This window comes from Perna viridis, chromosome 13 (genome assembly GCF_037379345.1).
Source record: "Perna viridis isolate PV_CMFRI_1.1 ecotype Kerala chromosome 13, ASM3737934v1, whole genome shotgun sequence".
Lineage (NCBI taxonomy): Eukaryota > Metazoa > Mollusca > Bivalvia > Mytilida > Mytilidae > Perna > Perna viridis.
In genome coordinates, this window is record NC_142457.1 from 18,879,492 (window position 1) to 18,893,139 (window position 13,648).

Genomic DNA, 13,648 nt, shown 5'->3' on the forward strand with positions numbered 1-13,648 from the left:
GGTCAGATTAGACAGGATTGGTATATTTAGAACAGGTCGAACAATAGACAGGTTTAGTACATGTTAGTATGATCAAGTTCATTTGGAACAATTTATACAGACCTGGTTCATTTGAGACAGTCAAGACACGTATTGTACATTTAGAACATGTTAGAAAGGTTTTTTGTACTGTCATTGGCATATTATATAAAACATCTAAATATATATTTTTAAAAATTACCTATTGTGTATCTGGCACCATCAAATGACACTACACATTTTCGTTTCGGACTTAAATCAGAATTCTGATGAAAATAGTCCCCTTCAGCACCATCTATAAAAACTTGATCCTCATGTACCTGTATAACAGGTGGATCACATGACTGGTCAGGTGACAAATTCATCTCCAATTGAAATTATATTCCAAATTTATCCAAGGAATAACATCATTAATTCCATTTGAGTGAAAATTCCAAATAACATATCTTTTACCACAAAGATGTCTTACATTTTAATTAATATTTCTCACTGAAAAACTTCCGACATATTTGCTACGTAATGACAATCATTTAGAGCAAATTTTCACGCAAAAAGTTGTGAATTCCTATTTTATTCCATTATTTTTAAGCCGTTAGCATCAATCATAAGTGATTTCCCTGTCACTTCATTAATTTCTGAAGCCTCATAAATACTCATTCCATTAGAAAATTTTGACGAAACTTTTTAAAAATCTTTCCTTTGGCTTGCAAGTGTTAAGTAATTTTCAAACAAAAAGGAACCTGTCAAAAAGAACGACACTTCCAATATTCTCCTGTGCACTGCGTCATTTATTCAACGTTTGGTAATATTTCCTTTTATTGAATTGACCCAATAAAAAAGTTTGCCTCACAATAATCCTAAATGTCATTTGTCAATCAATGTGACAGGACTGTATCCATGGTCATGAATAATATGAAGGGGTAACAGTTCATCATTTAATGGAATTGTCATATCTATTTTTAGCTTGAAAATTTGACTGCAACATATGCATATAGAATCAGCCAACATGTACATTTGAAACTGAAAACCAAGCTATATTTAGTCAAACATTTTATGAATTTGTGTAAATCAACAATTTTTTTCCGGAAGTATACCATGCAGACCTTCACGTTTCTGCAAACTGACATTACATCATATAAAGAGCTTTTATAAAAGAGATGAACCTAGATGCAAATTCCTACAATTATTAGGCAATTTGTCAGTTCAAATTATTTTTGCTCAAAACAAAAGATCCAGCATATAAGTGGTACAGCTGTGTATCTAACAATTCACCTCTTAAAATGTTCACAATGAGCCTATACAGCATTCAATGTTCTGCAACTTAATTCTTGTAAATATTTTGTATACCCTCAATCCACATGTTACTGAAATTTAGCAGCTATTTAAAGAGTTATCATTTTGTCACACCTAGCGATATGATTTGTCCTCTTTAATATCAGCCAACATTTAATGTCTAAAATGATAGGAAAAAGATTAGTACCAAAGTCAACTAAATTCTAATCAACATAGTAACTGATACTGAAATTTGTCTCATTCAATATCTATCTTCTGATCATACCAGTTGCCTACTTTAGACTGTAGATTATTCTTTTTACTGGGAAGATGGGATAATTAGGCCAAAAAATTAATTTTTATTTTTGCTCACCCTTTCTGACTTGAAAAACGGTCAGGCCTATTAAATTAAATTCTTTTTTTTAGTTGAAAAATTTCATTTACTTTTCACAAAAAAGATCTGACCCAGTTTGTCAGACTGGTACAAATCAGGGTCTGTTTGACTGGTCAAACATTTTCTTCCCAAACTGCACAAAATATCTGTCATAGGATGTGGAACTACAATCCGTTAACCAATCTAATTGAAAAAATTGAGAGATTGGAGGAAAGTCTCTCTTTCTTTATTATAACATATATTATGACAAGCAAAAAAAAATAGTTCCTCCATTTGCATGTACATACCAAAAGGCATTATGGTTGAACAAAGAACAAGGAACAGAAAAAAATACTAAGTTTGGCCTAAGGTACTTTAATCAACATGTAATCCCATGATAAGAGGATATATTTTAGTTTTAACATAATGTAAATATGAAATATGTTTATGCATAACCAAATGAAGCTGAAACAAAAAAAAATGGTTTGTTATGATTTTTATAGCTATTTATAATAGCAGTAGGATGATCCAAAGTTTGAAAAAGGGCATCCAGAAATAAAAGGCACCCAAAGCTAATATTTACTCAATTTTGCCCTAACTTTTGCAAAAAGCTAACAAAATTTTCCATTAAAAGGGGGGAGTTTCAACCCCTAGACCCTCTCTCCCCCCTAAAAATGGGCATTGATTTCCCAAATCAATATGCAATCAAAATGTACTTTTAAAGATTTATTTGGGATTTCATTACAATTCCTTTTATCTGTCTAATCTAAAACATGTTATAAGGAAATCTAGTTCTTGCATAATTTTCAAAATTTACCTTGAGGTTCTTAAGAGCATTGCTTTGATATCAACAGGATTTTGACAAAACCTGACAATTTTTTGTTCCATAATGGTCCACATAATATGTTTTTACATATTAAAGAGTTCACTCTGCTGGCACCAACTATCTTGTTACCAACTTTTTTCAATCTACTAATTAATAAACTTTCTCTTTAACCATTACAATAGTTTTTTATGACCAGCTATCACCAAATGACAATCCCATAAAACTTCTGAACTTCCAAATTCTCCCAAAGATAACAACGACCATTCTCAGAACTTTTTAACATCAATCAGCCAAAAGATAAGATGTCACTTTCTCTTTGAACTCTAAAACAGTTGATCCTGAAGAACTTTCACCAATAACTAAACTCTATAGATAACACAAACGCCATAAAATAATCGTTACACTGACAATACCATGACACATGAAAAATGACGAAATAATGCAGTTTTCTTCTACATACTGATAGGAACCACAAAAAACCCAAAACAGCCAATGATTTTTGATATCCTTCTTAATACGACAGTTATGTCAGATAATAAAGGACTATATATATATACATACAGTGAAACCTGTCTAAACCAAACACCAACTCTTAAATTTGATTGGTTCAGACAGGTGGCCAGGTTCATTTTGGTTCAAAATATATTTAAAATGATATTATGAAGTGGTAAAAAAGTATCTTGTTGAGAGTAGTTCTTGGTTTATTCAAGGTTCAGTTTAGACAGGTTTTTGGCTTATTCACGGTTTGGATTAGACAGGTTTTTGGTTTATTTGGGGTTTGGATTAAACAGGTTTTCAGTTTATTCAGGGTTTGGATTAGACAGGTTTTTGATTCATTCTTTTTGTGGTTTAGACAAGTTTCACTGCAGTTTGCATGTTTGAGAGCATATGCTAACTTACTCTACTATAAATTTATTCAGATTTTAGGGATCTTAAAAAATAAAAAATAAAATCCTCCCATCTGTCCCATTTTTTAGTTGCTGGTGGATGAGAATCTACAAGTATTTTGTTGTATGTGGCCTAAATTTTAATAAGACTGAATATCCTAAGCTGCAATTTAGACTAAATTGTTCCTAATAATAAGTCTTAATACCACAAAATGCTTAACTTATGAAGTATGCGAATTCAGCAAAATGTTCCTCAAAATTAGATACTTATACAGATCTTTTATCTTGTGATCATGTGCTCTTACATCAGAAAAACCCTGAATTCTTTTTTTTTTTATCTCATTAAGTATCTAAATATAACTGGTTATGTAATTTGGGCAATATATGACTCTGTAATCTGTAATATCAACAAATCTCAAGCTCGAGCTCTTTACCGACAAAACAATATATGAATATCTCATAATCTTCCTACATAATATACAAAAATGTGGTAAGTATTTACTTCTATATTAAAAAAGAACTATGATAAAAGTATTGTATTTGGTAAACACTTGTTTTCATCACCATCGACCTTGATTTTTGCACTTTTGACCTTAAAACTCTGAGGATGTTCTTCAACCAAGGGTTCAAATCAGTGGTGGCCCAAGGTCAAGGATCCTTGATTTCTGACCTATGACCTATAAAATTTCATTTTCCAATAGTAGCAGTGTGCTGAAGACATTAACTTGTCAACAGAACATGTACCAATCCATAGATTTTGTAAAAGGGAGTTCAAAGCAAGTTTGCTCATTTTTTAAAATTTTTATGAAATTCAGAAATAATGTAATAAATAAACAACTTGTTACATGTACTTGTAATTTTCATTTAGCAAAACTCCATGGTGATTTATAGGTACCTTTATACCTCCTATTACTGAATCAATTTGTGGCCCAAATTTTGCTTTATTTTAACAAAGTTTTCTATCAAAAGTGGGGTTCAAACCCAAACCCCATTCTCAACCTCTACTGCTACTGTAGAAAATGTACTTTTAAAGGACATAAACTTCTGTTATCACTGCTTACATATATTTATAACGATTTATTACCCTATATCTCTACTAAATCTGTGGACTCTATCAGTTGCCGATGTCGTTAGAAAATGCAATCTTCAGTTGAGTTATATAGTCTGTAAAGAACGATATCTATGAATATCCAAACAGAGGTGATCTTGTGCATATGTACTCTTAGGATATAATAAATATCCTGGTAAATATACATGGATCCGAATTTATTTTCCAGAGTGGAAGGGCTGGGGCTTCTTTGAGGTTCTCATCATAGTCTACAAAGGGGAGATTTAATTTACTATCAGTCATAAATGAAATGTCAATGAATACGGTTGAAGGTCAAAGACCTACATAAATTTCAGAGATCTTTGATCAGAAATTCAGGGTCCTTCACTAAATTTCAACCCATGCCCTTGTTGATGAATATAAAGGAATCTTAGTAAACAATATAGAAGCACTCCAATGAATCACTCTTTTTCCAGAATAGTTTTGTGGAAGATGTCAATCAGCAAAATTGGACGACTACTTGCCCATCTTTTGACAGCTACTCTATTTTCAAAAATGGGTTGAATCTTTTATAATTTTCATCCGCCTGCCTGCTCCTTTTTCAATTTTCCTACTACTTAAAGTACTACTGACATCCCTGCATGATGATAAATTATGAAAATTTGTTTTAAAAGGATAGCTAACTCTGTAAGAGCCCTTGGATGAACCAAGAATTTCAGGTTGAGAATGACATATAAAGAATTTAAAACCAAGCAAAGCAAAAGCATCTGTGGTGGTAGATTTTGCAAGAATCCAGATTTCATGCAAATAAAATATTTTTGAAGCATTCATCAGACATCCTCACCAGCAACCCTTATGTAGAATGCCAATTAAGATCCTTTCTTACATAAGTATCATTCTATGTAAGAATCAGGCAATGGTAAAACTGAATATGATACAAACATTTTTTACAAACATTTTTTTGTCTTCCAAGGGCAATAACTCCAGTTAAAGGAGTTGTCTTACAACTTCAGGACAATTGCTACTTCTGTAGGCTTTATCCTAAAGATTATATCATCAACTGAAAGTTTTTCTTTTAGTGAAATAGAATTAGAACTGAATTCAAGGATAATGACACAAAATTAGCACACACTACAAGGATTCAAAATAACATACACATAGAAACTTAAGTAAACGAGCAACGAAGACTCCACAAAAAAATTGGGGAGTATGAGCCAAAATTTTGTCAAAATTAAGGAAAATCAGAAAATAAATGCCTTGATCTTCCTACAACCCCTTCAATGAACTTTGGATCAGAACCCTGCTATTTAATTTTCTTGATCTATCTCTGAACACTCTGACAGAAACATTTTTATGAATGACTTCAATAACCAAGTCAGGTTAAAAACTTGATAAATTTCATTTCTGAAATGGCTACTGGCTTACAATAGTATTGTGCCATTTCAATTCAAACACTAATAATTTTCACTTCCGAACAGTGCAGACAAATTCTAACGCTAAATGACCAATAACAGATGAATTCTTATCAAGAAACTCAGATAAATCACAGATACAGACAAATTTTCTGCACGAATATAGCAAAATATTTTGTCAGAATTAATATCAGTGAATTAGTACTCAGAAGGTACAATACTCAAGCCATGAAAGATTCTTTGTAAGAATCAGGCAAAAGGACAAAAAAAAACAACCCATGGCTATACTTCCACTCAGAAAGTCTTTTCAATTTGAAATGACAAATGCTTGATGGTATGTTTGAAAATTTTCCTTATAATGTCAGAATTTCAACAGTTATCTTCCCCTGTAAAGTTCATTAATTAAATTATAACTGCTTTAACCAAATAATATGACAAAACCTTGACCTTTTTCCTCAATTCTCATTGGTATAAATAGTCAAATTACAGTGTCAAATAGGTGAATCACTGAATACCACTGTAATCACAGAATACCGTTGTTTCATCCACTGCCTGATTCTTACAGACTGATACTTTATATGGAAAAATTCATTATGTCTGGTACATTAGTATACAAAACTTATTACAACTGTTTTTCTTTTTACATTAACAAGTGGATCAGACTGGACAATAGGTCTTTTAATGCACTAAAATATTTTTAAAAATTGTAAACCGACTTTTCCCCATGATATTTTTCCTTAAATATTCTAGTTTGTCATCAATAAAAAGAGTACCCACTAACTTGTAACACACTGATCACCCTTTCCTGATTTTGATGACAGTTCTGGTTAGTCTATATCAGTAGATATTACTAGAGTGGATTCCACTTAATCACATACCTGTCAATTGTATAAAATCTTTAAGAACAAAAACATTTCCCATCTTGTCTATGCATTAAAAAATATTCTCTTATTTGCATAAAGTAAGGCCAAAATGAGAAAAATCCTCTAAATTGCATTCATAATTTTCAAAATTTATTTTAAAAATGTACCTAAATGGGTAAAACAACAATACATAGTTCATGAAATACCTCATTTCGACTATACACTATGGCAGGAATCTAGATAGACATGAGGGAAAAATAAACTCCCACTTAAAACATTGAACACATCAGGTCTTTTCACTTAAGGGACAATTCCTGTTAATTGCCTTTTTTTTCAGAGAAGTAGGTTATGCAATTAACAGGAAACCACTGTATTTGTTACGAAAGTTAGGACATAAATGGGTGACCAAAAACGGGGAATTCAAGGATACTATTTTAGGACAAAATTAACAAAATTTTCCAACAAAAGGGGGGCAAAACTTCAGGAACACTCCCATGGACCTGCTACTGTTAAAAACCTTTGATTACAAGAAATAACAAGCTTAGCCAGGAAAGGATTCCAACTATTTACGAATTCTGACAAATTTGCCTTATTAAATTTAAAATATAAAATTAATTTGCCAATTAAATATGAACAATAAATAAACACAGAATTGCAAGGAATCACAATACATCATTCAATGCCTACAAATTAAGAAACAAGATATCCCCAATACAGATCTAATATTTTGGTCAGAATTAATTCTTGTAATTTTTTTAACCAAGACAGAATCAATACCATGAAAGCAACTTAATATGATCAAAGTATTATGACCAATCAATTAACAAATAAAACTGATTATAGAGATACTTTTATAAGCTCGTCAGAATAATTGTCGTAGATCGAAGACCAGACAATTTCATCTCTTTATGAGCTTATGAAGATCATGGTTGTTTTGTACTGTGCAGGCTGTTGGTATGTTTTTAATGCTGATAATAAGAATGGAACAAAATGGGACAAAAATGACTCAGATGTGTTGCTGTTCAGAGTTTTAAACTTTAAAGAATAATTGTCAAAGATTGTAGACTGAAGAGTTTGTCTCTCAGACTATTTGCTTATGGAGACCGGGGATGTTGTGTTTGGCAAACTTGTACTGTGCAGGCTGTTTGTATGTTTTTAATACTGTAGATTAGAATGGAACGAAAAGGAACCAAAATGATTTAGATTGTGTGGTGTTCAAGGCAAAAATTTGGCAAAGAGTCCCAATGACCATGCCTGTTCTGGAATACAAAAATTGTTAAAAAAAAAACATGTCATTAAGAAAGGAATGTGATATGAGATTGAAATGAGAGTCACACACACACACATATACAAAACAACACATTATATTGAAATTACATCATCAATTTCAAATCATTCCCATAGGTTGTGGACAGACGTAGGATAGCAAACAAATCTAATATGCCCCCATGCCTAAAATATGGGAATAAAACTAGAATCCCCAAGGAGCCTGTATGAAATGCTCACCTGGTTCATTTTTTGCTTTCTCCTACAACCTCGACCATGAAGACCTTATTGGAAAGATTATTTCTTCACTTGAAAGTTTTTTTCTGTCTATCATGATTTCAAGATATTTGCTAAAAAATGAATAAAATATAATTTTTCATCTTTCAAGGACAATTAATCTAATGAAGACTATTGGTTAACTTAATATGTTAATGACCCCAACAACCAATCATCAGGGTTTCCTCTTCCAACCCAGATATTACAATGGGCCATATTTCATGTACAAACCCAGATATTGCAATGGGCCATATTTCATGTACAAATATCATTTAAAGAAGACTAAAATTAAAAGTAGTTCAAATACAGAAATGTCTGGGTTGGCGAAAAGTCAGTAAACAGGAAGTAGAAGTGTGACAGACCTGAAAGGGCATTCCAGGATATGTAACCCTCGTAATACAGTTGCGTACCAAATATCCAGTGGCTTTAATTTATATTTGCTGAGAAAAATGTTACGAAAATATTTCACCACCCACAGCAACAACCGACTGCCTTAGCTAGCCTGCCACCTGCCTGACCGACATTCACCATTCTTTAAGCCTATTTGCATGAGTGCAACCCAGTCAAAAAAAGAGTAAGTACGTTTATGGTGAAAATAACTTCATTAGCAGTTTTTAGCCAGTCAAATAATTCCATTTAAGTTACAGACTTGCCTTAATTTCATTGGGAATGTGAAAGTATCTGTCCACTTAAGTATCATGCAAATCAAAATTCATTGAAAAAAAAATTCATTTTTGAGATAAGGAAATGGCTGGATATTTGAAATAAACAAACCATGATTTTTTATATAAAGCCTTCTCCTAAAAGAAATCTGATGTCAATGTAATAAAAGAATGAGTTGGAAAAAATACAGTTATCTGCCTTTCAAGAAATTTATAGCACATTCCAAGGACTTTTTTCCACCCACTTGAAGAAAGAGTTATGAACAAATTCAAATCTAAAGAATCCATAACAACATATAAAAAATATGTGAACATGTGATTTTTGTACCCATAAATCAATCTCTGCACAACTCTTAAGTGGGCTGATACTAAAATGTCATTACAACTGGTTCTTAATTTGCAAGCAAATACATTGGCAACAATGTGTTCAATTTGTGTAACATAAACATTTGAAATGCATTAACCATAAAATGGAGACAGACAAACATGAAATTGGTTGACTTTCCAATTATGAAACAAACTGAAATTGTGACAATAACAGAGTAGGTCAGTCTAAAACCCTTATCGAAAATCCAGACTTGCTCGTTCATTCAGGTTATTAATAGATCATTAAAAATTTCTGACCGAATTTGTCTACTTCCGACACGGAAAATATTTTGGTTAGAAAACAAAACATTAATAGAAATCATCCAATTTCAACCAATAAACCATGGTAAACAGACATAGACAGATCCCAATTGTGATCCAGATTGTCTCTCAATTTACCAAAAATCAAATTAAAAGAGAGACATTGCTAACAAATTAACAACGATGTTCTGATATTGAAATGATTGCAGCACAAACAATCGGCATATTTATTACATGATGTCCAATCAACATCACAGAACCTTCAGACCTGTCAAATAAAGCATTGATTTTTTACAAGAATTCCCAACTTACAAATATCAAGGGACCAAGATTCAAGCGAGAATTAAAAAAATTTATAATCCAAGGACAAAGACTTGACAAAAAAAAAACACTGACAAACAATAAAACAAATGAAATAACCAAAACAACACGTACACAGAAACATCAGCAAATGAGCAACTTGGACTCCACTAAAAACTTTAAGCATGGACCAGGTGCACTGGTAGGGTAAGCGTCCTGTCCTTTTCTAGAAACACCTAGGAGCAGATGCACTGCCAGTTGCTAACCATGATGCAACATTAAAACTTCTTTAAAGATGACTTCAATGTCAAGTCCAGGGTAGACGGAAGAGGAAAGGAAAAACTATGACATAGTGAACAAATGGATTCTTATGGTGCAAATGGATACAGTGTATGGATCCAAGAGTTCATGATACAACCATAAAACTTCTGTAGAGATGACTTCAATGTTGTAGCTACAAAACTTCATTCCTAAAAGTCTAGCATATTAGCACAAAATGTCTGCATAGTTACAGCAAGTTCTGGCATAATGTATGAGACTCCATACACAGGTGCTGAAGGGATGTTGCCACAGAAGAAAGGAAAGTACTTAAACTTTGGTAAAATTTGTAGTTTTCTAAGTCCAATAACTCTTGAAAAAATTATCAAATTGAAATGGCAGTGTTCAGGAGGTAGACCTAGGGTAAGGGACATAACTCTTGAAATCAGCGATATATGCTCAATATCACCAAAGCCTATCAAGCTTTCATTTGAAACACAATGAAATCAGTCTAAGTGACTTTGATCATTACATGAAATTGATGTAAAATGCTGAATATAAACATTTGAACGATTTGTAAGACTTGTGTCCCTTACCCTAGGACTACCTCCTTACATTATCCGGTGTTTTACGATATCAAACCACTCTAAAAAAAAAATTGAAGAAATGCATACCTCTGATCTAAAAGATGGTGTGCCCACTAAATCACCTCTCATAGACAAACAGATACTGACAACCACTTACTTATAAGTCCTGGATAAATATGGCAATGTTGGTCAGACCAATTTGCATAAAAAAATGAAGTTTCCTACTTTCAAATATTGATATCTTCCAGTCTTCATTAGAAAAAAATAAAAAAAAAACTCATTTAAGAAATCAAGAAGTCAAGGCATCAATCGGTTTAAGTGACCAAAGCTCCAATCCCCAGTAATGTAAAGCAAAGCACATTCTGGGTTATAGTCTTCAGACAACTGCATGTGTAATTAGATTGTCAGTACCAATTATGGGAAACAGACAACTGCACGTGTAATTAGATTGTCAGTACCAATTATGGGAAACAGACAACTGCACGTGTAATTAGATTGTCAGTACCAATTATGGGAAACAGACAACTGCACATGTAATCAGATTGTCAGTACCAATAGTGGGAAACAGACAACTGCATGTGTAATTAGATTGTCAGTACCAATTATGGGAAACAGACAACTGCATGTGTAATTAGATTGTCAGTACCAATTATGGGAAACAAACCACTGCATGTAAAACTACATTATCATCAACTCCAGTTAAGAGAAAAAGACAACTGCATGTAAAACTGCATTATCAACTCCAATTAAGAAAAACAAAACATTGCATGCTTGAATGCATAATGAACTCAAAAGTAGAGAAACATGGATCACTGGAAGAAAAAATGAGTTACTAACTCCAATTAAGAGAAACAGACAACTGTGTGTAAAACTGAAATATCAACTCTTATTAAGAGAAAAGACAACTGAATGTGAAACTGTATTATCAACTTCTATTCAGAGAAAAAGACAACTGCAAGTAAAAACGCATTAGTATCTCAAATAAAGAGGAACAAATCACTGAATGTAAAACTGAATTATCAACTCCAATAAAGGCAAAAGGTCAACGCATATAAAACTGGATGTAAAACTACAATAAAGCAAAATGAACTTTTGCATGTAAAACTGAATTATCAACTCAAATTAAGAGAAACTAACTATTGCATGTATAAATGCATTATAAACTCCAATGGAGAGAAGCAGACCATTACATGTAAAACTGTATTATCAACTCCAATCATGAAAAAAGAAAACTGAGTGTTAAACTGCAATGTCAACTCCAATTAAACGAAAAAGACAACTGTTTTCAGCCCTATGCACTGCACTACAAGCTTCCAATTTTTTTTTCAATGAAGACAGATCACTGCATTACAAGCTACAAAATTTTGAGATTAGACAGATCACTATGAATCTAACTGTTAAGACAGCAGACCTAGGGTAAGGGACACAACTCTTACAAATCATTGAAATGTTTGTATTCAGCATTTTACATCAATCTCATATAAGCATCAAAGTAACTTGGACTAATTACATTCTGTTTGAAATGGAAGCTTGAGAGGCTTTGTTGAAATTGAATATGATAATATCACTGATTTTATGAGTTATGTCCCTTACCCTAGGTCTACCTCCTTAAGACAAAGATAGATCACTGCACAACATACTAAGATTTATAATTTTTTTTGGAAAAATTTGATCACTGTATCACAAAGGTAAATATAAATCACTGCATTTCTATATATAACTCCAATTTTTGTTATAGTGTAAATATATCTAACTGTAGTTAAAACTCCAATTAAGTTCAAGATTTCTGACAATAATGGATCATCACATATCAAATTCCAGAGAATTAGACCACAAACTTATTTTCAACAAGCACTTTCAAATAAACAGAACATTTCTGCCTAGAAAATCCCAGGTTAAATTCATTATTCTTCATGTACAATGTGTAAATAATTTTCCCCAAAAATTAAAAAATATTGAACACTCAGATTCAACGCCATAAAACCGTAAACAACATTCATGTATATTTAACGCACAACTTGTGCAACACTAACACGATTCAATGTTTTACTTCCATAAAATCTTAAGAAAGTAAGTTTACACTAAATTAGACAGAGAAATTATTGTAGCGAGATCTTTCTATACAAAACGACAGATGTGGCGAACAACAAAGGGAGCCAATTTGAATTAAACAGGATTTCATAATATAGCTAAATGAAGTTTATAAGTTAGTAAATTATTGCATTTCTATATCAATCACTGATGTCAATTCAATGATATTTATCTTGTTCATTGACTTCATCAAGACACTTGATGGTGATCACACGATCAATGTCAAGTTCCTTTCATCTTGGCCAACAACAGAGATTTCATATTCAGTGGTAAGCTGGCCATAAAACTGAGAATAAACTCACTACAAGATTTACTTCAAGTTTCAAATAGATAAGATCTGGTTCTGAAAATGCATGCAATAGGCACAATAGGACAAAACAACAAATCAATCAAATACTGGGGTCATACAATCTTTTGACCCCCCTCTAAAAATTGACCCCAGCATTAAAAAATAATGTATCATAATGCAGGGGCCAATATTTTGCGTGGGTCAAAATATCATATGACACCAGTAAAAGAAGTCTCCTTTTTAAAGTGTAAAGGCTTACAAATATCTCTACTTGCAATCAGTAAAATTAATTATCTCCCTTTTAGAGCATCCGTCAATAATTTTCCTGCTTCAGCTACATCTACATATGATGCCAAACATTAACGCAAATATTTCATTTAAATCCGTTGAAGATTTTAGTAACTGATACCAATAAAACTGGTATCAAAATTCCATTTTCAAAGGGAGGCCATGTTACAGCATCCTTGGTTACAGTTAACCAAACATGATAGGATGCATTACACAGGGGTGTAAGACTTGCACACACTTTCAAGATACACAAGCAGGCAAAAAAAAGGGTGATCCTACTGATTCATAAAAATTGTGTTTGCATG

The 13,648-nt window shown here is 32.4% G+C and overlaps 1 protein-coding gene across 2 annotated transcripts in view; it reads right to left on the reverse strand.

The window, feature by feature from the left end:
• LOC148599833 (dual specificity calcium/calmodulin-dependent 3',5'-cyclic nucleotide phosphodiesterase 1A-like) overlaps nt 1-13,648 on the reverse strand; it is a 344,294-nt gene that overhangs the window by 289,907 nt on the left and 40,739 nt on the right. Inside the window, exon 1 of one of the 2 annotated variants that reach the window (XM_088559426.1) lies at nt 221-413. The exons of the other annotated variant lie outside the window; for it this stretch is intronic. Within the exon in view, the coding sequence (XP_088415552.1) occupies nt 221-383 (163 nt within the window). The 5' untranslated portion in view covers nt 384-413. Of the gene's footprint in view, nt 1-220; nt 414-13,648 lie in introns of those variants that run through there. 2 annotated transcript variants of the gene reach the window in all.